Raw genomic sequence first — 24,720 nt, 5'->3', positions numbered from 1 at the left:
CGCACCATGGAATCGAGTTAGCGGGAGGTGCTGGCTGTCCTTTCTGGGAAGCAGCGATTCCGGCAGGTGCATGCCCCCTGGGGCTGTGGTTAGCGAGTTACACACGCTCCCAGCTCCTCTTCTTGGGCAAAACCCACTCTGCCAGCCGGGCTTGGCTCCGTGCTGCCCCCGAGGGCTGAGAGACGGGTGGGGGTGGCTCTGGGCAGCTCCCATGTGCCACCGGAGAAGACCAGTGCAGTCAGCAGGGGTGGGGCTGGACGCTCGCTGGGCAGCAGGGGCAGGGACGGAGAGAGCCTGGCTACTGGCCCCCAGTTGGCGGCCTGGTCACTTCCCTCTGGCCAGCGCTGAAGGGTCTCCGGGATTCCCCGCCGTGTCGGGGAGGTTCCGCGCCTGTGGCCACCTGGTGCAGGAAGATTGCCCCTTGCTCTGAGGTGAGCCAGAGTCAGTGCGGGGCTGTTTGCTCACCGGCCCCAGGCGGGATAGTGGATGGCCGTGGGGCAGCAGGGGAGCTAGGGAGACAGAGTGGGCGACGCTGCCTCCAGCCAGTGCTCCGAGTGGTGTCAGGGCCTGGGAGAGACTCAGCCTAGCGCAGTGTCTAGCGCAGCCTGAGGCCTGGCTGGGAGCTGCTGACAGGGTAAGCGCAGGGAGAGCAGGCAGAGATGCTAGCAGCACCGAGCCACCTGCTCCCAGGGGTGGCCAGACCCCAGCTGCAGGGAGGAGAGGCGCGGCCCCAGCCCGTGGCTAGAGGGCCCCCTGCTGCGGGCAGCCGGGCCTGTGGGAGCTGTAGAGATTCCTGCAGGGCTGCAGCCAGGGGTACCGCCTCCATGCTGGGATCCTAACCGGGTTGCCAACCCCCCAGGACTGCCCTTGAGGCTCCAGGAATGAAATACAAATCTCCAGGAGGCTGCAGAGAGCCCCCCCCCGGGAGATAAATCCTAGCGCAGCCTGAGCATGAGTATTGAATGGTGAAGCCCATTTATACAGTAGGCCAGCGGTGTGTAAAATGCCAGGGGAAGGCGCATTTTCCTGCCCAGCAGTTGCACCGTCCGTGCATTTCTTCACCTTGTGTGGCAGCAGCTTTGTCATGCCATAAAGTCGGAGCTGCGCACGCACGTTCACCGTGCTTGTGCCTGCGCTACGCTGCAACGGCCTCGCACGTTCAAGAAACGGGACCAGCCGTGGATGCTGGTGAGGGCCCGTCAGAACAGAGCAGCTCCGAAGGGACCGTCGAAAAGACAACAGTAAAGCCCCTGACTAGAAAACCTGGCTTTACAAAGTCGCTGAACTTACAGCCAAATGCATCGGGTGTGGTCAAGTATTTTCCATCCCTAAGGCTAGTCAGCCTTTTCTAAGGTGATGCTATTTTATTCTCTGTATTTTAAAACAAGGGCATTAACTAACGCCGGGCCCGCATGCACGCACACGTTTAAACGTCTATTAACAAGCAAAGGAACCTAACCCCCATCTCCCTATTTAATAATAAGATTCACATTGCAACTGGCGATTTTGCAGTATTGTTTATTTCTACAATATGCTTAAAATGTGAAAGTGTGACTCATCCGCTGCTCTTGTTTCCCCCGAAGGCAGAGTGAGGGCTCTGGAGTGAGTGAGATTCAGAGCACAGTAGGTCAGGCATTAATGCCATTACATCATGTGATGAAACCTCCCGGAATAGATCCCACAGCTTCTGCTCCTGGCCCCCTCCCCTAGCCCCTGGGCTGGTGCAGCGTCTCTGACCTGACCCTGGGCGCTCTTTGGAACAAAGCCCTGGTCTCCTTGTCCTCTTCCCAGGGGCAGCTGAGCTGGCCCCGTATGCCCTTAACAGCAGAAAGACCTCTCCTCTCACCTCCCTCTCCAGTCCATTTTCCATCCCCATCCCCAGCTGGTTCCGGGACGCTCCTCGACGGGGCCCATGGGGCTTGGCAGCTGAGTGTTGCCCTGGGGCAGGCAGGGGCTCAGGAATGGTCCGACCCCTAACTCTTGCCCGATCCTGCAGGGGACTGGAGGGACCAGCCCTGCTAGTGAAGCCAAGCTGCCAGCCCTGGGTTCTGGCTGCCCCAGCCCGGGCGTTCTCCTAGAGGTCACAGTGGGAAGCTGCTAATGGGCTGGGATTTGCTGCAGACACAGAAGAGCCAGAAAATGTGATTATGCTCAGGACCCCCCTGCTTGCTCTGACTCAGTTACCGCCAAGCCTCTTTCTAATTGACTTAGCACTTGTCGGGCACTTAGTGGCACCAGCAGCCCGGGCTGAGTGGAAGGGAGGGTTGCAAGCAGGACCGGCTCCAGCTTTTTTGCTGCTCCAAGCAGCGAAGAAAAAAAAAAAAACCCCGATTGAGCTGCTGCCGAAGAGGAAGAGACGGAGTGAAGGACCCGCCGCCGAATTCCCGCCGAAGACTAAAGCGGAGTGCTTGAGCTGCCGCCAAAGCCCCGGACGTGCCGCCCCTTTCTATTGACCGCCCCAGGCACCTGCTTCCTTCGCTGGTGCCTGGAGCCGGCCCTGGTTGCAAGGTCAAAAGGAGGCACAGGTGTATCCGGCATGATATGCCATCGCAAGGGGAGACGTGACGGGGCCCTGGCTCTGGGCTGTCTGGTGAGTCAGGCATCAGCTGGGGTAGCTGCAGTGGCTCTGATGGCTGTCCCTGCACTGTCGAGCTGGGGGCAGCGTCTTTCTGCACCTCCTGTCCCAGGCTGGCAGGCAGGAGGCCATGTGCCGCTGGGCCCCGTGCAGCAGGGTGAGGAACCCGAGAGCAGCCCACCGCATCGCAACATGGGCTCGGGCTGCAGGCGGCTACCGTCCCCATCAGCCAGCCCTGCTCAGAGCAACGGCCGTGCACCAGGCTGGTCATGCCCCTGTGGCCTCCTGCATGACGCGCCTGCAGCCCCTCCACAGCTCCCATCCTTCCCCAGAGCGCCCCCTGCTGGGACAGGCTGGGGCTGGCGAACCGGGAGTGCCCCTGCTCCTTACCGTGCCCCCTGCTGGGAGAGGGGTGGCCTGGCGAGGGAGCTGTGATCACCCGACAGCCACTACTGCCCCAGCCATCCAGCCCTCCATGCTGAGAGCGGCAGGGCCTGGGGTAGGCGTCACAGCCAGTGTTCCCACCCCACTCCCGTTAGCCTAGTGCCGTTTCCTGGACCCGGCTCGCGGCAGCTTGGTGCCATTCCAGCCAGTGCAAAAGCCAGGAGATACCAGGCCTCATGGCTCCAAGTCACCTCCACTGCGCTGGGCATTGGGCACTTCCTCGGCACATGGTTCACAGGGTTTCCCCTGCATGGACAGCCGGGAGGTGAACAGCCAACAAGGGCCGCTCGAGTCGACGGTAGGCACCTGAGTGCAGGGCCACGGGGGCCGGAGGCAGGGCTGGATGGTGGGGGACCAGTCCCTTGCCTCGGCTACAATGACACGAGAGGGCCAGTGGCAGGATAACATGACAACACAACGGCCCCATGAAAGCAGCGGGCCAGAGGCCCACAGCACCGGGAACCCAGCAAGCCGTACTGCCTGCCTCGTGTGGGCAGCTCGCCATCCAGCTCACAGTGGAGTTAGCCCATCTGTACCACAATGCATTGCGCCCCTCGACCTCCCGGGAGCCCCTGTGCCTGCAGGGCCCGCTGGTGCTGACCTGGCTCGCTCGGCCGGGCCAGTAATAGCGTCTGCCCAAGTTCATTTCCTAGCTGTTTGGTGAAGTGCTAGAGCAGGGGGGAGAGGGCAGGCAGGCAGGCATGATGGGACAGCCCCTTGTGCCAGCACCACCAGACACCGCTGGCTTGGCCAGCAAGGCCTTGGTGCCACCAGTTCCTGCCTGGCTGTGAACTCAACCAGCAGCACCTGCCGGTGCAGTGCTTCCTGGGGGCCGCGCCAGCCGTTCTGCCCTGCCCTGATCTCACGTCTCCAGCCCTGCCACGGCGCCGGCCCGCCCTATGGCCTAGCCGTGTGGCACAGTCACGGTGTGCAAAGGGGACGGGCTTTCACCTCGCAGCGCTCCTGATTACCACATGGGCCCCTGCCCCCCCAGAGGCCGTGAGACAGCTCAGGGCCCAAGGTGAGCTCTGAGCGTGTCTGGGGGGGACTGGTCGGGGCCCTGCATTTGTGTGACCCAGGCTATGCTCTCAAGCCCAGCTTTTCAGCAGCGACTGGTGATTTGGGGGTATCTCCAGGGCAGTTTTTCACAGGACGGGGGCGCGGCACTTCCTGGAAAATGAGGTGTCTCAAGCTGGGCTGCCAAAAACCTGAGCCCTCCCCGCCCATCCCTGAGCACTAACATTAAATCTCTGGTCCTTAGGATTGTAACAAACCCCTTCAAAATATGACCCAAGCGTCACTGATGCCGTGAGCTCTGCCAGAGTCTGCAGAGAGCCTGAAACAGCAGCTCTGAGGGGGTGAAGTGCCCTGCTCATCTCAATGGTGCTTTCCTCAATTCAAACGTCAGTAGTGTTCACTAAGCTGCTGCTGCTCAAAGCCAGCCAGAAGGCTGAGTGGTGATCACGCTGTGAGGAACTGCCCTGTGAGTGTGGCTTGTCTGACGCTATGAGTGGGCATGGCTGGGTTTGTGGGGGGCTCATGGGCGAGTGCTATGGGGTGAGCAGGCTCCAGAACAGCTGGGGAAATGTGGGGAGCAGCCATGGAGGAAGGGGAGCCCAGGGTGGGGCAGGGGGCTCTCTTAGGGGGAGAGTAGCAGGGAAGAGGTGATGCCCCGGGAGAGGACAGTGCCCATGTGCTCCCTGCTGGTTCTGTCCCCCCTCAGCACAACACCCAGCGACCCAAATGACTCCCTGGTCAGTGCGAGTTAAAGAGCCGGCTGGGCCCGGGGAGGCGGCCGTGGCCTGCACAGACCAGCCTCTCTGCGGCTGGCCTCCTGGGGCCGACCTCTCGCCCCATCACAGCCCACTGGGCACGTTCACTGCAGGAGGGGCTGGCAGAGCAGGGGGCGTAGAACTAGGCGGGTACCTGTCCCCGTGGCGGGTCACCTGGCTCTCCAGCCTCCGGGGGATTTGGCCAGCCCTGGGGTCTGTACAAGGCTCTGGGGTGCGTGTTCGGCCTAGCGCTGGGGGCCTGTCTGGGTCTGGGCTCACTCACCCCCAGCCCTGCAGAGAGTCGCAGGGAAGCTGAGGCTCTCCGGGAACTCTGCTGGCCGTGGGGTGAAATCCAGATTGGGCTGGGGGTCTCCTGGTCCTCACCCCTCCAGTCAGTACTGGGGCAGCCCCACTCAGCCTGCCCATTGGCAGTGGGTCCCCAGGCCAGCCACAGCAGCAGGTGAGGGGTAGAGGCAGCTCAGAGCTGGCTGGGGCCCTTGGGGTGGGCCGGCGACGAGGCCTGAGTGGTGCAGGCGTTACCAATGCCGCCTGGCGCCGGGGTCCTGTCCTGGCCAGACAGAGGAGAGATGGGGCGGTTAGTGCCTAGGCCTCGCTCCACGGCCCCACCCCAGGTCACAGGGCGTGGAGAACGGCCAGGGGAAGGCCTGTGGGGTGGCTCATCAGGCAGGCTGCAGTGCCCGGCTCCCGCAGGGAACGCCCAGAGCCAGCAGGGGCAGGGAGAGCCCATCCGGCCCGGTCTCTGGGCACTGGCTCTCGAGGTGCCAAGCGGCTGCATCTGTGATGGGCAGAAACACAACGTGTGACAGCAGCTGCAGCGCAAGGGGGCTGGGGCGGGCAGGGCACATGGCCCCCTTCTCCGGGCTCTCCCCTTGAGGCCACACACTCACTCCTCCCCTGGTAGCGGGGGTCCCTGCGGGGGGTCTCTCAGCGCTGCACAGGGAGGATCTCTGCTGGGCTTTAATTCGGGGGTGGGGGAGGTGCCCTGGGTACTCCCTCACTGCTCTCGACCCTGGAGATGCCCAGTCACAAGGTAGGCAGTGGAGTCTAGTGGTGAGAACAGGGTGCTAGGACTCCTGGGGCCTATTCCCTGCTTTGCCCTGCCTTGCTGTGTGACATGGCGAATCGCTTCCCGTGGATGGGGGCACCTCCCGGCCCAGGGGAGGGAGCGCCCTGGCAGGAGCAGGGCAGGATCATAGCACGGGGCCGGGCCGGTACCTGATCGAATTTCCGGGCGCTGTACACGTCGTTCTTGTTCAGGAAGGTCAGTAAGATCCAGTCGCAGAGGAAGGAGCCCTGGGGAGCAGGAGAGCAGGGTTAGTGCCCGAGGGAGCCTGTGCCAAGCGTCCCGGGCACAGCGGGCACATACTCACCACTCCCACCGAGGTCAGCGCCGTGGCCAGGTTAATGATGGTGGGGATCAGGCTGAACTTCCCTGCCTAGGCAGAAGAACAGAGCGGTCAGCACCGCGCTCCTCACCCCCGGCCACCCGCTCCCCAGGGCTTCGGGTTGCCAACTTTGTAATACAGAATATAAAAACCCAGAACCGCCCCGACCCCGTCCCTTCCCCCTGGGCCCTGCCCCGCCTTGTCCCCCCAGGGTACCCCCTGCCCCACTCCTTACCCCAGGCCCCATCCCTGCTGTGTCCCTTCGCCCAGGCCTCACCCCTGTCCCACCCCTTCCTCCTGAGGCCTCACCCCTGTTTGCTTCTCTTTCCCCCTCCCACTGTCGCTTGCTTCTCTTCCCCTCTCCCCTCTCCCTGCATGGGTGGGGAGGGACTCGCCTGCAGAGCCGGGGCTGGGAGCTGCAGCTGCCCAATGCAGGTAGGAGGCAGCCCAGGGTCATCGCCCCGGCTCCTCTCCACCTCCCCCACCTGCAGTAACCAGACTTCGGGTGTCCAGTCAGTAGATCTGACCGGACACCATCAGGTCCCCTACCAGACATCTGGCCACCCTCTTGCGAATGTCAGCGACTCGGCCCAGCCTGGCATCACAGGGTCCCTGTAGTGCTGGGCCCGGTGCCGGGGAGGGGGCGGTGGGCAGGGTCCCGCAGTGCCAGGCCCGGTGCGGGGGAGGGGGCGCTGGGCAGGGTCCCGCAGTGCCAGGCCCGGTGCAGGGGAGGGGGCGCTGGGCAGGGTCCCGCAGTGCCAGGCCCGGTGCGGGGGAGGGGGCACGGGGCAGGGTTCTCTTCCCACCTGGCCATGCACAATAACGTCAATGCGGATCCCATAGGCCTTGATCAGGCTCCGCGTGTTCGTCCCGTTGCAGTTGTAATATTTGGCAAACCTGTGCAGGAGAGAGCGGGGATGAGGGGCAGTCAGCGCGGAGCAGCCAGGCCCGGGAGCAGGGGGTTGCAGGGCCCTGGGGGTCACCGCCCCAGAGGAGCAGGGGAACAGGTCACCTGTAGTTGTAGCCAGAAGACACCTGAGTTCTCTTGGGATCCAGCCTGCGGAAGGAATAGCTGGGGTTGCACGCGGAGTCGGGCAGGTCCAGGTTACAGTTCCAGTTTATGATCACCCCGATAACGCCGCCCTGCAGGAGACAGAGAGCAGGGCAGGACCAACACAGCTCTAGCAGGACCTCAAGCTGCCCTGGGCAGCACCCGGGGTCCTCACTTCCAGCCCATTGCCCCCCCTCCCCCCAGACCACCTTGCATCTCAGAGCTCCCCTCTCTGCTCCCCATATCGCTCTGCTGCCCGTCTGGCCAGACGCTTTCCCTCCTGCTCGCCCTGCAAGGCCCACCCAGCGCAGGAGGGCAGCCGCCGGGCTCCGGGAGCTGCCTGCCAGCCTAGCTCAGCACAGCGCCCGGCAGACTGGTGCTGGCATGAGGGAAGCGCGAAGGAGCTGGCTATCCAGGCCCAGGGGGCGTGTGGAGGGGACTCAGAAAGCGAGCGTGTGGCTCTGGCGTCAGAGGGGACCCAGCAGCTGACCTCTGCCCAGGAGGGGGCACCCCAAGAAAAGAGGCCAGGATGGCGCAAGGCTCTGGGGAGTGGCAGAGAATGGCCAGTGGGCCAAAGGGCATTCACCTGCCAGGCCCTCCTGCAGCAGCTGTTGCTGCCCACAGGCACGTGGGCAGTGTTGGGCACAGGGCGTTCAACTGGATTGAGCAACATGCTGAGCTCAGCACAGAGCTGCCTGCAGGCCTGCGCTGTCTGTCTGCCACAGGGTGTTTCTGGCGTGCCAGGAGCTCCCTGCCACGGCACCTGCTCAAGTGCCCCTGACCCTCAACACTCCCTGTGCAGGAGGAAAAATCGGCCGCGGGACGGGCCTGAGCCGGAGCCTTCCCTCGGGGGAGACCCGAGAGCCACGTGCCTGAGAGAACCCAGCCCTATGAGAGACCCTACAGCGGTCTCACCAGGCCAGAGCCCGTCCCCTGTCGCAGGGTGAGAGTCCCCCCTCCCCGCACACCAGACCAGAGCCCGTCCCCTGTCACCGGGCGAGGGTCCCCCCACCCCACACAGCCTACCTGTTCGGCCAGCGCGGTGAAGTTCTCTCCTGCCTGCTCCACAATGGAGCCCAGGCGGAAGATGGGGCAGTACAGGTCCGTGGTCTCGTTGAAGGTGCAGTCTTTGAGGTAGCCGTTCTTATCGCCCTTCACGTTCCCTCTGAGGAGACACCCCGAGAGCTACTGAGTATCTCACCCCCCATGTACGTGAACAAACCCAGACCCCAGGGCCGGTGCAACCTATTAGGGTGCTAGCATTTGGGGGGCAACATTTTCTTTGGCGGCGACTGCGGCAGCCGAATCTTCGGCTGCCCCGGTCGTCGTCGGCATTTAGGCGGAGGGAGCTGGGTCAGGGGGGCGCGGGGAGGGCCGCCTGCAGCAAGTAAAGGGGGGCGGCACGCAGGGGAACTCCCTGCCCCAGCTCACCTCTGCTCCGCCTCCTCCCCTGAGCACGCTGCCCCACTCTGCTTCTCTCCCTCCCAGGCTTGCAGCACCAAACAGCTGATTGGCGCCTCAAGCCTGGGAGGTGGGAGAAGTGGAGCAGCGACGGCGTGCTTGGGGAGGGGGCGGAGCAGAGGTGAGCTGGGGTGGGGAGCTGCCACATGGCTCCCTGGGCGGGGGGGAGCTGCCACGGGGGGGGGGGGCACCTCAGGGTGGAGGTTGGGGAGCTGCTGCCGGGGGGGTGGGGAGATGCCGTAGGGCTCAGGGAGGAGGCAGAGCAGAGATGATCTGGGGTGGGGAGCTGCCGCACGGCTCCCTGGGCGAGGGGCAGAACTGCCACGGGGCGCCTCAGGGCGGAGGGGGGTTGGGGAGCTGCCGCAGGGCTCGGGGAGGTGGCGGAGCAGAGGTGAGCTGGGAGGGGTGGGAAGCTGCCACAGGGCTGGGGTGGGGGGGGCGCAAGGTGGAAGTTTCGCCTAGGACACTAAACTTCCTTGCACCGGCCCTGCTCATGACCCCCATGGGGCCCACAGCTGCCAATACCCGTGCACATGCACAAACACACTAGGGCTGCCAACTTTATAATTGCTGAAAAGCCAACACCCTTGCCCCGCCCCTGCCCCACCTCTTCCCCTGAGGCCCCGCTCCCCCCCACTCCTCTCCCCCCATCCTCCTTCGCTTGCTGTCCACGTCTCCCTCCTCGCTCACTCCCCCCTCTCCCGGGACTCACCTGCTGCCTGCAGAGCGGGGCTGGGAGGAGCTGAGGTGGAGCCTGTCCAATGGGGTACAGCGAGGCAGGGGGTGGACAGGATTCCTCTCCCCCACGCCCCCACGCAGCCAGCGCCAGCACCTACCTCTCTGCCACCCAGCAGCTGAGCAGAGAGCAGCTCCTCCAGGCTCCAACCGCAGCTGCTGCTCTTACTGCAGGGAACCGGACGCTGCCAGGTTCCCTTTTTGACCGGACATTGCTGTTCAAAACCGGCCACCTGGCAACCCTAAAATACACCCCCATGCAGGTGCCCAAACACACACTCACACAACCACCCCCATGCACACACAGACCCGCAGCCATGTGCACACACACACTCACACAACCACCCCCATGCACACACAGACCCACAGCCATGTGCACACACACACTCACACAACCACCCCCATGCACACACAGACCCGCAGCCATGTGCACACACACACTCACACAACCACCCCCATGCACACACAGACCCGCAGCCATGTGCACACACACACTCACACAACCACCCCCATGCACACACAGACCCACAGCCATGTGCACACACACACTCACACAACCACCCCCATGCACACACAGACCCGCAGCCATGTGCACACACACACACTCACACAACCACCCCCATGCACACACAGACCCGCAGCCATGTGCACACACACACTCACACAACCACCCCCATGCACACACAGACCCACAGCCATGTGCACACACACACTCACACAACCACCCCCATGCACACACAGACCCACAGCCATGTGCACACACACACTCACACAACCACCCCCATGCACACACAGACCCACAGCCATGTGCACACACACACTCACACAACCACCCCCATGCACACACAGACCCGCAGCCATGTGCACACACACACTCACACAACCACCCCCATGCACACACAGACCCGCAGCCATGTGCACACACACACTCACACAACCACCCCCATGCACACACAGACCCGCAGCCATGTGCACACACACAACCACCCCCATGCACGCACAGACCCACAGCCATGTGCACACACACACACTCACACAACCACCCCCATGCACACACAGACCCACAGCCATGTGCACACACACACACTCACACAACCACCCCCATGCACACACAGACCCGCAGCCATGTGCACACACACAACCACCCCCATGCACACACAGACCCACAGCCATGTGCACACACACACACTCACACAACCACCCCCATGCACACACAGACCCACAGCCATGTGCACACACACACACTCACACAACCACCCCCATGCACACACAGACCCACAGCCATGTGCACACACACACTCACACAACCACCCCCATGCACATACAGACCCACAGCCATGCTCTACAGACTCATCTCTGGTGTGTGCTGGTCTGCGGTGCCCCGGCCCAACCACAATGGCAGCAATGGCCAAACTGGCATCATTCAGCCACTGCTGACACAAACCACACCCCCCTTCACACACCCCCAGAGCAGCACCCAGGCAATGTCCCCCCCGGTGCCCATGTGCCAGTGCTCTCGCTCCTCCCCGCCCTGGCTCTGTTCCTGACGGGCACAGCCCGTGATCCCTCCCCCGAGGGGGGCAGCTGGGGTGAGACTCGCGGGTCCCTGCTGAGCCATACTTGGAGAATCCGAAGCGGGGGAATTGGATGTTGTTCTTGATCAGGATGGTGAACTGCGCGGCCATCTTCCCCAGGGACTCGCTGGCGAGGGCAGAAACGTGTCAGCCCTTCCCTGGGCAGGGAGTTCCTCCTCCCCCGAGCCCAGGGCATCGTCCTCCCCACCCCCACAAGTGACATCCCCCCACCCCCAGCCAGAACCCCATCGCCCCAAAGCACGTGGGGGTCCCTGCTCCACCGTGAGGGTGTGTCTCCCCCACTGCTGACACCCCCCTTTCCCGGTGCTAACTCACCCCTGGTGAGAAGGGGGGTCCTGCCTCCCCCCAACCTAGCACCCCCTCCCTGCCCAGCTCCATCTCCCTCTGGGGTGTCCCACTGGAGCTGGGTATTGGGGTGAGGGCTAGGTGGCATCCCAGGGCAGGAGAAGGGTGAGAGACTCCCAGTTGTGCCTCCTTCCCAGGGGCCATGAACACCCCCCTGTCCGTGGGTCCCCCTGCACTTCCAGCAGCCCCTCTCTACCTGACCGTTCCTCCGTCTTCCACTGGACACCAGGCGGTGACCTCACAGGTCTTCCCCGGCCCGCTGTAATAGGGGACGCAGCGCCCCGTCCTCTCTCCTGCAGGGACAGACAGATGGACTGAGCGCGTCCCCTAAGGGCAGCTGGCCTCGCCCTCCCTCTGGCCCTGGGGCGGCTGAATGCCAGTCTCCGGCTGGCCCTGGCCCATGCCCATGCTGCCACCCAGGCCGCCGGCGGCACTGCTCACTCACCGTTCCCCAGCATCTCCATCTCCCCAGCCACACAGTCGCTGTCGGAGGTGCAGGTGGCGTGAGGGACCTCCAGGCTCTGCAGGGGCGGAAACCAAGGTGTCACTGGGAGAGGGGCGGGACCCCTGGGGCTCTGCAAAGAGGGCAGAGCTGGGGGAGGGGAGCGAAGGGACCGAGCCAGTTCCCCTACCCAGCACCCTCCCTCTCACCCCCACCTGAGCCACCCCCTGCAGCCTGGGATGCCCCTCGCGTTGGGTGACCTCTGCCCCCCGCACTCGCTATTACGCCAGCAGCAGGGAGCGGAGCGAGATCAGCCCAGACCCAGGTGTGGAACTGGGGCAGAGCCGAGGCGGAGGGAGCCAGAGAGGCCAAGTTCTGGCTCCAGGACACGCCGCAACTGGCATCGCTCCCTCTCCCGGCCTGGGGCTGCCTAGGTACCCCCCAGCCACTGTGCTCCTGCTTGTCAATCACCCCCGGCCCAGAGGCTGCGGGCACACTGGCACACAGCCAGCGGCTGGGCAGGGCCGGGCAGGCAGCAATCCCTGGTGCAGCTCTGCGGGCAGGGACCAGGGCTCCAGAGCCCTTGTCCGCACTAGGGGCCCTCCAAGTGCTGCCCATGGGAGTGTGGGTCTGGGGCTGTCGTGGGCCAGTTCTCCATCCCCAGTCTCCTTCCTCGGCATCCTTTCGCTGCTCCCAGCCAGCCAGGCCCCCTGCCTCCATTCCCCACCCCCGGGCTGTGCCTTGCCCTCCACCCAGCCCCGGCTGCCTCCCTCACCTCCGGGCAGGTCTCCAGCGTCTGGGAGCGGGTGACTTCCACCCGGGTGAGGATGCTGAACACGCTGCCGCCCTGCAGAGCCGACAGGGAGAGAGACGTTTTCCATGGAGCCCCCCACCCCCACAGCCCTCACTGGGGTGCCCGGCTGGCGATGGAGTGAGTGAGATCGCTGGAGGGCGTCCGCCCGGCCAGCCTCAGCCAGCTGCCTCGCCGTAAATCCTGCCCCCCGCCTGGGCCAGTCGCTTCACCATTTCCCGGCCAGGAGCCATGCTGGGCTGGCCCCAGGGCACACTGACCTAGGGGTCGCGGGGTCTCGACGGGCTCCCTGTGGCAAGCAGGCAAGTCAGCGCCCACACGGGGATCAGCCCAATGCAGGGAGCCCTGGGGGTGCAATGGGGGGTGCAGGGACGGGGGCTCTGTGCCGGGCCCTGGCTCCATGCAGAGCTCAGCGGGGGCCTGGGAGTGCAATGGGGGGTGCAGGGACGGGGGCTCTGTGCCGGGCCCTGGCTCCGTGCAGAGCTCAGCGGGGGCCTGGGGGTGCAATGGGGGGTGCAGGGACGGGGGCTCTGTGCCGGGCCCTGGCTCCATGCAGAGCTCAGCGGGGGCCTGGGGGTGCAATGGAGGGGTGCAGGGACAGGGGCTCTGTGCCGGGCCCTGGCTCCATGCAGAGCTCAGCGGGGGTCTGGGGGTGCAATGGGGGGTGCAGGGACGGGGGCTCTGTGCCGGGCCCTGGCTCCGTGCAGAGCTCAGCGGGGGCCTGGGGGTGCAATGAGGGGTGCAGGGACGGGGGCTCTGTGCTGGGCCGTGGCTCCATGCAGAGCTCAGCGGGGGCCTGGGGGTGCAATGGGAGGGGGGGGGATTGCAGGGACGGGGGCTCTGTGCCGGGCCCTGGCTCCATGCAGAGCTCAGTGGGGGCCCTGGGGGTGCTGGTGACATGCGGGCGACGCGCTGTTATTAGCACTGGCACACGGCATTGGCACAGGCAGCGTTAGCGAGGTGCCCAGAGCAGCCCCCTCCCGCCTGTCTGGGGGCTGTCAGGTAGGGTTACCATATTTTGTGCCTCCAAATGGAGGACACTCCACGGGGCCCCGGCCCCGCCCCCGCCCCCAGCCCCGCCCCCTCCCCAAAGTCTCCGCCCCCTCCCCTGCTTCCCGCGAACATTTAATTCGCGGGAAGCCTGAAGCAGGTAATGGGGGGGAGGAGGTGCGGGCCCAGGCTGGCCCCCCGGCGGCTCCAGCCTGGGTCGGCTCGGGCCCTGGGGTGCCAGCCCCGGCCGACCACCCCCGGCCCGCCCAGCACTGCCGGCCGGCCCCCGGCGGCCCGGCACACCCCCGGCCCCGCGACCCCGGCCCGGCTCCCGGCCCGGCGCACCCCCCCCGGCCCCGCGGCCCGGCGCACCCCCCCGGCCCTGCGGCCCCGCCCGGCTCCCGGCCCGGCGCACCCACCTGGCCCCGCGGCCCGGCGCACCCCCCCGGCCCCGCGGCCCCGGACCGGCTCCCGGCCCGGCGCACCCCCCCGGCCCGGCGCACCCCCGCAGCTCCGCGGCCCGGTGCACCCCCCCGGCCCCGCGGCCCCGGACCGGCTCCCGGCCCGGCGCACCCCCGCGGCTCCGCGGCCCCGGACCGGCTCCCGGCCCGGCGCACCCCCGCGGCTCCGCAGCCCAGCGCACCCCCCCGGCCCCGCGGCCCCAGACCGGCTCCCGGACCGGACCGGCGCACCCCTGCGGCTCCGCGGCCCGGCGTACCCCCCGGGCCCGCGATCCCGGACCGGCCCGGCGCACCCCCCCGGCCCCGCGGCCCCGGACCGGCTCCCGGTCCGGCGTACCCCCGGACCGGCTCCCGGCCCGGCGCACCCCCGCGGCTCCGCAGCCCGGCTCCCGGCCCGGCTCCGCGCACCCCCCAGCGGCCCAGCCCCTCGGGCCCGGACCGGCTCCCGGCACCGCGCCCCCTGCTCCCCGCCCGGCCCCGCGCCGCGACCCCGGCCCGGCCCCGCACCGGCCCCGGCCAAAGAGGCCCCGGCCGAGCCCTCCCTCCCTCCCGATTTTCCCGGACATGCCCGGCTTTTGGGGATTTCCCCCCGGACGGGGATTTGAGCCCCCAAAAGCCGGACATGTCCGGGAAAATCCGGACGTATGGTAACCCTACTGTCAGGGTTTGGTTGCTTCCAGGGGGACCTGGTATCAGGCAGGAACTATTACAGCCTGGGGGGGGGGAAGGCTGTGGGGGAGGGGCAGTGTCAGGGATTCATGGGGAGGGAGTGGGGGAGGGGCAGTGCTTTGGCCTCCAAGAGGGGAGTGGGGGGCCACATCAAAGCCTTGTGGGAGTACATGGGGGAGGGGCAGTGACATAGCCTTGCAGTGGGGGGGTAATGTCAGGGCCTCACAGAAGGGGGGGCAGATCACAGCCTTGAGAGCGGTGGGGCAGCGTCACAGCCTCACCTCAGCAGGTTTGACGTACTCCTCCACGTCCCAGACCTTGCTGGGTGAGCGGGTGATGCCCTTCACCTTGGTGAGCACGGAGCTCTCGGGGCCTGTCTCGCTCTCCTGGTAGCCCTTCTGGATGATGAACACGTACCTGGGGGTGGAGGGAGCTGTCAGGGACATACACCCCCATTCCCAGGATCTGGAGCCCAGCACTGCCCCCGCTGCCCCCTGGGTCCCCGCCGCCGGGCGAGGGATGTATCCCCCCACCTCTGCCTGCCCTATGGCTGGGGAATCCCAAATGCAAGGGCTTCTCCCCCTCCCCTGCAACAACACCCCCCCCCCCCCCGCCATCCTCCCTGTTCTGCTGCATTATCCACTCCCCGCCCCAGGGCTTGTTGGTGCTGGGCAGCTCCTGGGAGCTCGCCCCTTCCCATCACCCGTCAGCCTGGGAGCACCAGAAGGAGCAGACAGAGACAGGAGGTGTTGCGGATTGTGGGGGAGTTAGGGCCCTGCACCCCTCTTCCCGAGATTCACTGCGACTCTCAACCAGCCAGTAAAGCAGAAGGTTTATTTAAGGACAGGAACACCGTCTCAAGCAGAGCGTGTAGGTACGACCAGACCCCCTCAATTAGGTCCCTCTGGGAGGTTCAGGGAGCTTAGACCCCAGCTTGGGGTTCCCTGCGTTGCACCACCCAGCCCCAACCGAAACTAAACTCCCAGCCCCTCCCGCTGCTCCTCTCCTTTGTCCAGTCTCCCGGGCAGAAGGTGTTAATTCTCCCCACCCCCGTTCCTGGCTCAGGTTACAGCTCAGGTAGCTTCCTTCAAGGGAAGTCCCACATCCCCACTGCAACCCCCCTGCAACATTCCCAGGTCAAATCTGCCCTGCTCCCTGCTCCGTCACAGGAGGCCAGTGGAAACCAGTGCAGGGGCCGAGAGAACCTGGGGAGCATGAACGGCTGTGTGGGGAGCGGTGACGGTCTTAGGGAGTGAGCAAGTGAGCGATGCCGTGCGGGGGAGAGCGGGGCAGAGAGAAGCCAGGAGAGGGGGTGGCTGTCGCCGTTGGGGGATCCCGCACACCCCCACCAGGGCTCATCCGTCTGGGTGACGCTCACGCATGTGCCAGGGGAAATCCCAGGTCTTTGCAGAGAGATCCTCCCCGCACGAGGTACCCGCTAGCCTTGGGCGAGGAGCTGGCCTGCAAGCCAAGAGACCACGGCTCTAGCCTCAAACTGCCTAGTGCTTCTGTGCCCTTCATAACCCTCACTATTAACCGAGCCCGCCTGCGCCGCCCTTGCCACTCGCCCAGGGAGTGAAAGGTGAAAGGTGCAACCTCACCCAGGTAGGGAGAAAACCCAGGTCTCTCTAAGTCGGGGGAAAGTCTCACCCCTTTGCCTTACAGAAGGAATGTGCCAACGTACGTGCTTGATTGGGCTGTGTGGAACCATTGGCCCTGGCATTCTTACTCTGGGCACTACAAACCAGTATCAGAGCCTTGTAACCACCCTGCCCAACCCATATTGCTAAATGTGTGGGGGGGGGGCTGGATCCCACCTAGCTGGGAGGGGGTCCCGGAGGGGTCCTGGCATGGAAAAGGGAGACCCAGTGCAGGATCTTTGGGGCCAGGGACAGCTCCAGGAACTAGGCCCGGGCAGGGGTTCACACTGAAAACTCCTCCAGACTGGATCCGCCCCAGCGAGGTTTGCAGATACTGGTTCCAGCTGGGTTTCCAGAGACTAGGAAACAAAGGAAGGGCGTTGGGCTTTGAAAGACTGCGTCTGACTGACCCTGGGCCTGGAGCTTTTCATAGATTCCCAGGCCAGATGGGACCATATGGCACTGACTGAGAAACGCTGCATGAATCTGAGCCTAGAGCCAGGAACGGGATCCTGGAATCCCGCTACCTACACCTCTCAAATAGCGGCTGTGTTGGGTCCCCCTCAGGCCATGGCCTATTGGTTGCATTCAGGAGCTGGCTAGACAGCAAGCGTTGCTCTGGGCAGTGCTTCTTGAGGCCGGGATGTCTCAAGGCCCTCGCCTGCAGGTCACCAGGAATCCTGGCTCGCTCAGCCGGGATCCAGACTTATTTCTAGTTAACAGATGCTGGGTGGTGCCTCTCGGAGCGGAGGTGGGTGGGTCTCTGTTCCGGCTCACACACTCCGTCCCCGCCATGCTTTGCGCTGGTGAGCAGACTCGGCAGCGAGGCCGAGAACTGCATTGGCCATGGGCTGAACTATGCCGTGAGGAAATCGTTTCCAGATCAGCTGGGCAGTGTGTGCGACTGCCCTGCTGGGAGATCTCATTCACCAGCATGTGCGTGCGTGACATGGGGGGTGGGAAGGAGGAGAGCGAGTGGGTGTGGGGAAGGAGAGTGCATGGGATGGGACGGGAGAGCTTTTAGTGGAAAGGGAAGTGAGGAGGGGCAGAGTACAGAGAGAGTGGGAATGGGGGATGAGAGAGAGGGGAAGGGTCCGGGACTAACAGAGAGAGAAGAAAGTGGTATTGTGGAAGCAGAGAAAGAACTGACAGGAAGGGGATGCAATGTATGACAGTTTGTTAGCAAGAGTCAGGCTAACTGTAACCCTAATAACGCGAGATTTGGAGAAGCGAGGAATGTGTGAGGCGAGTGGGAAAGAACTGTGTGAGAAGTTGTTGCGACCTTGTGTAGATAATGTGTAGATAATATGGACTGTAGACTAAGAGTCTACATTAAGGAGCAAAACAAGATATCAGGATGACCTGTGTATAAACAAAATGCAGCTGTTGCTCATTATTGTCTGTAACAAAAGGTATAAATGCTTGCTGTAATTGTTTACCTGGAGAGAGACCTGTTTAGCTCTCTCCCTCTAGCTAAATTGATAGAGAGAAAATAAAGTATCTGATTTGCTGCACCCAAACAAAAAGTGAGAACTCTGTTATTCTCCGACAATTTGGGGGCTCGTCCGGGATGGCAACGCCCGCAGAGGTACCGGCAGCTGCTACGGATCGTTCCCCTTCGAACCCCATGGTGCCACAATAGAGGTAGGAGACCTTTTGAAATCTCTATTGGGGTGTCGGAGGAGGACTGTCCGTGGGGCCGTCTGTCCCTGTTGGGCTCACGCCATCCGAACTTATTGACTGTGCAGCAAGATCAGATGCAGAGCGGTTCTGGGGAATTGTTTTGCCGCCTCCCAATACGGTAGTTGTATGCGGTTCTGGGGACCTGTTAGTTTGGCCGCCCCCATATGCATATGAGAGATGCATAGGTATGCACCGGTGCTGAGTGGTTTTTACCGCCTCAAGAGGGGTTGTTACCGCCTTATAGTGTGATGCATCGTGGTACTTGGAAATAGAGGCCTGTGTGTGTGTGTGTGTGTGTGTGTGTGTGTGTGTGTGTGTGTGTGTGTGTGTGTGTGTGTGTGTGTGTGTGTGTGTGTACACACCAGTGTGAATTGAGAGTTACCGGAAGACACCCAGAGTACTCTGCAAAGTCTTTTGGCTCGTGACCAGAACTACTCTAATGCAAGCCCGGTAACTAGAGGATCTTTTAGGAGATCCGACCCACGGTGGGCTAACTCGGCCTGGCATCATCCGGCGAGGAGGCTACCTGGGTCTAGGAGTGTGTGAACCCATCTTCCCTCCCCTTTTCCTCTCTGTGTGAGCCACTGACAGTCTGATCATCTCACTGGATGCAACAGAGTAAGCGGTGCCATCTCTCAGAGACTAGCTGATGCTCTTTGCTGAAGGGAGGTGTAGGAAGGTCGTGGCCATCCTCATTAGTCTCTCCTGTGTGAATACCCTGTAGGGAGAGATCCTTAGTTTATGTGCTGCTAGCGCGAACAGGGCATCCTCCTCCCTGTGTGTGTGATTGGAAAATTGGTGGGGGACAGTCTAAGGATTCCCTCTCACCCCCTAAGGGAACCCCAGCTTATTTCATGTACGTCCATTATGGTCCAAAAACCTGCAGGTATTTAGAGAATTGGAATCATTACACGCGTGAAAATTCATCTAAACAATGCCCACTAGAAGGTACCTTCAATCTAGATAAGATCATACATCTCAGAGGAGCTTTTAATCACAAAAAAGCCTCTGACACACAATGGGAGCAATTTGTCTATTGAGGAAAGGAACGGGTTAATTTGAAATTCAGCTTGGTCCAGAGATAGAGAAAGTTAATCTGCGTTCAAGGTCAAGAATCAATGCAGACCAGGCTAAGTACAAAGAAAAACTGCTTTCGGCCCCAGCTGGCTGTGAAAAAATATAGACCTAGTCAAACCAAAGGCAATACAAGTTACAGTGCTGAGATTACATTTGCAAAGCTTAACTGTCCAGTGAGATCCAACAGTCTGCCTTTGCGACCCTGGAGCCGGCGTGGTTTGGGGAAGCTGAAGAAGCCACAGGCAGCCGGCCTGGACTGGAATCACTGAAAAGACGCCCCAGGAGACCTCAGGGTGTAAAAGAACTGCCCTCCCAAGAGAGGAAGCAAGTTGGAGATTGCACAGCGCCTTCTCTGAACGTTATACACAGACGTGGCCAGTCTGGACGTACGTGTGTGAGTATGAAAGTGTGTCTACTCTCAGCCGCAGTAAGTCTGAGAACCGGAGAGGGATTTAGCATTCCTCTTTCCACCCCGGCTGACCGGGAAGGGTGTCAGGTGGATCTACCCCAGTCGTAGCAGGACTGGGCAATAGAGAAGTTGGAGAAAAGGGAAGAGTTGTGTACTTGATAACTAGAATTGAGCAATTAAGAGCATAGATCATGAACCAGGCAGCAACTCAAACCTACGCCCAGGGCAAGTTGCAAGCCTTGAGACAGGACTTCCAGGCAGAAAAGGAAGCACTGGCTAAGCAAGTACCGGTCCTTCAGGGACTTGTCAGAATTTAACCATCTGTGTTTGCATATGCTGTAAGAGCAGTGTGTTTGCCACAAGAGAAAATTGAATAGTTAAATGCCAATGGGCCATGCGTTTTGCCCAAGTGGCAAGCCTCACGAGGGAGGACTCGGATAGCCTTGTGAGTAAGAATGTTTAAGGGAAGAGACCAGGAAGGATGGGGGCTAGTTGAGAAGCCCACCCTCCTAGCTAAATTGATAGTGAAAAAACCGGTGCCCATGGAAGGGACGGTTCAGCGAGAAAAGCAGGATCGGGCCCAAGCGGGCAGGCAACTGATAGAGAGATTGGAATGGTAAAATGTGTGTAAGACAGAGTCTTTGTACCAAGGTGCAAGGCTCTCCTTTCTTCTGCAGAATAAAGCAACTCTTCCTTATCCCTGTCTGGCTGTTATTGGCTCTCAGCTAGGTGGACCCGATATTTCGGTGACAGTTACTGGCGACTCTGGTTAATGAATTTCTGTCTTATATATTTGGGCGTTAGGTGTGTGGACGGAACTGAGCCTCTCATTCGTAATTCCTCAGAGTGGAAGCCATCGCGTGCGATGAAGCTCTGAGGTTGAATTGGGATCCTTCTGTCCCGTCCCCTGTAGCGGTCAGTATTAGTAGAAATTCCTGTAATAGGATCCTATTAGGCCATAATTCCCTCTGTTCTCTGTGTAATTCTCTGTTAGTGTCAGCAGGCAGATGGGTGGGTCTCTGGTAAAGCCCTCTAAGGATAGCCCTTTGAATTATATGTTAAGTAAATGGCCTTTACCCGGTGTTCAGAAAAGAATGTCGAAGAGACGCTTGTTGCAGCTTTGCACCCAGGATTGGCCAGCCCTGGGCACTGATTGGCCCGAATCCAGATCTTTTGACATTCCGAGTTACTTAACTCCCTTGCGCCTGGTACTGGAAAACCAGGCACCGGGACAAATAGATTATTGGTTTTTGTGGGATCTGTGTTTTATAAGTTTGAGATGAATTGGTATTGTTTACCTGTTGAGAGACCTGTTTAGCTCTCTCCCTCTATGCAATTGATAGAGAGAAAATAAAGTATCTGACTTGCTGTACCCAAACAAAAAGTGAGAACTCTGTTATTCTCCGACAGTATCAAGCGGAGTGCCCCAAGGGTCGCTCCTGGGGCTGGTTTTGTTCAACATCTTTATTCATGATGATGGGATGAATTGCACCCTCAGCAAGTTCGCAGATGACACTAAACTGAGGGGAGAGGTAGATACGCTGGAGGGTAGGGATAGAATCCAGAGTGACCTAGACAAATTGGAGGATTGGACCGAAAGAAATCTGATGAGGTTCAACAAGGACAAGTGCAGAATCCTGCACGTAGGAAGGAAGAATCCCATACACCGCTACAGACTAGGGACCGACTGGCTAAGCAGCAGTTCTGCAGAAAAGGACCCGGGGATTACAGTGGATGAGAAGCTGGATATGAGTCAGCAGTGTGCCCTTGTTGCCAAGAAGGCCAATGGCATATTGGGCTGCAGTAGTAGGAGCATTGCCAGAAGATCGAGGGAAGTGATTATTCCCCTCTATTCGGCACTGGTGAGGCCATATCTGGAGTATTGCATCCAGTTTTGGGCCCCACACTACAAGAAGGATGTGGACAAATTGGAGAGAGTCCAGCGGACGGCAACGAAAATGATTAGGGGGCTGGGGCACATGACTTACGAGGAGAGGCTGAGGGAACTGGGGTTATTTAGTCTGCAGAAGAGAAGGGTGAGGGGGGATTTGATAGCAGCCTTTAATTACCTAAAGGGGGTTCCAAAGAGGATGGAGCTCAGCTGTTCTCAGTGGTGGCAGATGACAGAACAAGGAGCAATTGTCTCAAGTTGCAGTGGGGGAGGTCTAGGATGGAAATTAGGAAACACTATTTCACTAGGAGGGTGGTGAAGCACTGGAATGGGTTACCTAGGGAGGTGGTGGAATCTCCACCCTTAGAGGTTTTTAAGGTCAGGCTTGACAAAGCCCTGGCTGGGATGATTTAGTTGGGGATTGGTCCTGCTTTGAGCAGGGGGTTGGACTAGATGACCTCCTGAGGTCCCTTCCAACCCTGAGATTCTAGGATTCTATGAAAAGAGAGTGGAAAGTTAAAGGAGGGAGGAAGAGACCACAACATAGACAGGACAGTAGGAGAAAACGACTATTAAACAATCTAGAAGAAGGCGATTGAGGGCGCACTGGAGTGTGAGAGACAGAGCAGAGCAAAGGAAAGAGGGAAAAGGAAAAAGAACAATTTGTTTTACTACATTTTTACTAGAGTCGGACAATATTTTTTTTGGCAAAAAACCCCAAACCCCAAACCCAAACCCGTGCACATTTTTATTTGAGTTGAAATTTTGGGCCGGGGGGAGGGGGGGGGGTATGAAAACCAAAAAATGTTTGGGGAAAAGGGTTCCTTTTTGGTACAAATGCTCAGTTTTTGATTTTCCAAAGGCAATATTTTTTACCCAAAACCGATTTGTTTATGTTCTTTTACCAGACATGATTTTTGAAAACTACATTTTTATCAAAAAAGTTTTGATCAAATGGAAAACGTTTCAGGTTGGGATTGTCGTTGAGAGGAAGAAAACAAAACATTCTAATGGGAAACTAAAACCCCCAACGTCTCCTGCAAACCATAATTGCCTTTTTTTCACCAGCTCTCGTATTTCTGGAGTGGGAACGGGTAGGTGCAACATGATGCAAGATTTAACCACATTGCAAAGGGCTGGGGCCAGCAGTGTGCCCAGGCCGGGCTGGCTACGCTGCCCTCCTGCCTTGTCTCTGCTGTGTTGAATAAAACACTCCCTGTTGGTGTCCCCCCAACTCTTTTTCTCTGGTTGCACCTCTGTGGCTCACCCAGCTAACGAAGTACCTGGTGCAGGACCCTGTCCTAATCCCAGACCCCCCCAATTCCATCGTGGGCCAGCAGGACCTCATGGCAGTGGGGCTGGACAGAACCTGGCGTCCCCTCCCTCCTGCATCTAACCCCACTCTGTCCCTGCCTGAACCCAGCCGCACAGGAAAGGGTTGGACAGCAACCCTTGGGCCAGATCCTTCTCTGGTGTAAATCAGCGAATGGCTCCCGTGCAGCAGAGGATCCAGCCCTCACTCAGCGCTCTGTGCAGGTGCTGAGGCTGGCGTGTCTGCCTGCCCCCTCAGCTCTCCCCACCCCATCTCTCCCCGCACGCTGGCCCAGCCGGGGACCTACCAGATGAAGTAGAGCAGGATGAGCAGCTGCACCCCTCTGTACATGATGCCGAGGTTGCGGTTCTTCACCACGAGGACTTTGGGGGTCTCGTAGTTCCAGAACTCCCAGAAGCATCGCCAGCAGCCCACGGCCCCGGGCCGCCTCGCCGGGGGCTCCTCCATCTGCGGGGTGGGGGGTCGTCTAGGGAAGCCTCTGGGCTGAGCCTGGGATCGCCACTCCCTCGCCTTATCCTGGGAGAACTGGGAGGGTCCCAGTCCTACAACAGCAGCAGCCTCCCTGTGTTGGTTTACACTGGGATCTCCACTGCTCCTCCCCGCGCTGAAGCTGCCGTTATACTGGTTTATACCGGGATCTCCTTTCTCTCCCTGTCTGCAGGTTCATGCTCTGAGCCTCACTGAGCGGCACCACCCATCCCCTGCCGCTCTCTGACGAGGGCACCGTACGCGCTGGGCATCCTCCCCTCCAGGCCAGGGCTGGACTAAAGGAATCAATCCCCTGGCGTGCCCGCAGCTGCCCATCTCTGCAGCACTGATGCCCCCTTGTGGCCAGAGAAGATAATCCTGCTCCACACACACAGGCTGCTCCATCATCCCCAATCCCGGCAGAGGAGTGGACGAAAACTGGCGTTGTGGGTACATGAGCCGGCCCAGGTAAGTATGGGCCTGTCAGCCTGACACTGATTCCGGGAACGAGAATGGAGCCGCTGTGATGGGACTGGATTAATAAAGAATGAAAGGAGGGGGATGTAATTAATGGCACTCAACATGGGCTAATGGAAAATAGAGCCTGTCCAACTAATTTGATAGCTTTTCTGATGACATGACGCGTTTGGTTGGTAAAGGTAATAGGGCTGAGGTAAAACACTTCGACTTCGGTCAGGCATTTCATTCGGTACCACAAGATATTTTGAGCCTGAAACTAGAACAACAGAAAATCAGTATGCTGTGCATTAAGTGGATTAAACACGGCCGGAATGAGAGGTTTCAAAATGTAATTTGAACTGGGGAATGACTGAGTGGGGATGTTTCTAGTGGGGTCCCACCGGGATTGGTTCTTGGCCCTGTGCTATTTCACATTTTTTCAGTGACCTGGAAGAAAGCATAAAATCATCAGTGAGAACGTTTGCAGATGACACAAAGACTAACGGAGTGGTAAATAATTCGGAGTAATCCCGTAGTGTAGACATACCCTAACGGAGTGGTAAATAATTCGGAGTAATCCCGTAGTGTAGACATACCCTAACGGAGCGGTAAATAATTCGGAGTAATCCCGTAGTGTAGACATACCCTAACGGAGCGGTAAATAATTCGGAGTAATCCCGTAGTGTAGACATACCCTAACGGAGTGGTAAATAATTCAGAGTAATCCCGTAGTGTAGACATACCCTAACGGAGCGGTAAATAATTCGGAGTAATCCCGTAGTGTAGACATACCCTAACGGAGCGGTAAATAATTCAGAGTAATCCCGTAGTGTAGACATACCCTAATGGAGCGGTAAACAACAAAGAGGTCAGGTCACCGATACTGAGCAATCTGGATCGCTTGGCATGCTGGGCAGAAGCAAACAGTATCTGTTTTAATACGGCCAAATGCAACATCATACTTCTAAGAACTAGGCAAGCAGAGCATACTTCCAGACAGGGG

General features: G+C 60.4%; 1 protein-coding gene across 2 annotated transcripts; it reads right to left on the bottom strand.

Moving 5' to 3' along the window:
* Positions 1–4,071: 4,071 nt before the first annotated feature.
* Positions 4,072–23,697, bottom strand: P2RX2 (purinergic receptor P2X 2). 2 transcript variants are annotated; one of them, XM_054006856.1, is made up of 12 exons: positions 23,077–23,697; positions 15,039–15,174; positions 12,602–12,673; positions 11,830–11,905; positions 11,581–11,677; positions 11,065–11,145; positions 8,275–8,413; positions 7,210–7,340; positions 7,004–7,094; positions 6,183–6,248; positions 6,028–6,105; positions 4,072–5,587 (listed from the first exon to the last, which is right to left on the bottom strand). In XM_054006856.1, exons 1-12 carry the CDS (start codon positions 23,235–23,237, stop codon positions 5,270–5,272), a joined length of 1,446 nt encoding a protein of 481 aa, XP_053862831.1. In that variant the 5' UTR covers positions 23,238–23,697; the 3' UTR covers positions 4,072–5,269. The 2 variants fall into 2 exon arrangements, with proteins under 2 accessions (XP_053862831.1, XP_053862832.1); XM_054006857.1 differs by having other exon boundaries at positions 4,072–5,359.
* Positions 23,698–24,720: the final 1,023 nt, after the last annotated feature.

The sequence above is a fragment of the Malaclemys terrapin genome, chromosome 16 (genome assembly GCF_027887155.1).
Source record: "Malaclemys terrapin pileata isolate rMalTer1 chromosome 16, rMalTer1.hap1, whole genome shotgun sequence".
In the NCBI taxonomy this organism is placed as follows: Eukaryota; Metazoa; Chordata; order Testudines; family Emydidae; genus Malaclemys; species Malaclemys terrapin.
The sequence above is the reverse complement of the archived record's forward strand: the minus strand, read 5'-3'. Positions and strand labels throughout refer to the sequence as shown.

Coding starts and splice junctions, on each gene's coding strand:
- P2RX2 (XM_054006856.1), bottom strand. CDS start 23,237: ATGGAGGAGCCCCCGGCGAGGCGGCCCGGGGCCGTGGGCTGCTGGCGA. Junction 8,414..11,064: donor CCCCGCTTCGGATTCTCCAA/GTATGGCTCAGC, acceptor GTGTCTCCTCAG/AGGGAACGTGAAGGGCGATA. Junction 6,106..6,182: donor CGCTGACCTCGGTGGGAGTG/GTGAGTATGTGC, acceptor CCTGCTCCCCAG/GGCTCCTTCCTCTGCGACTG.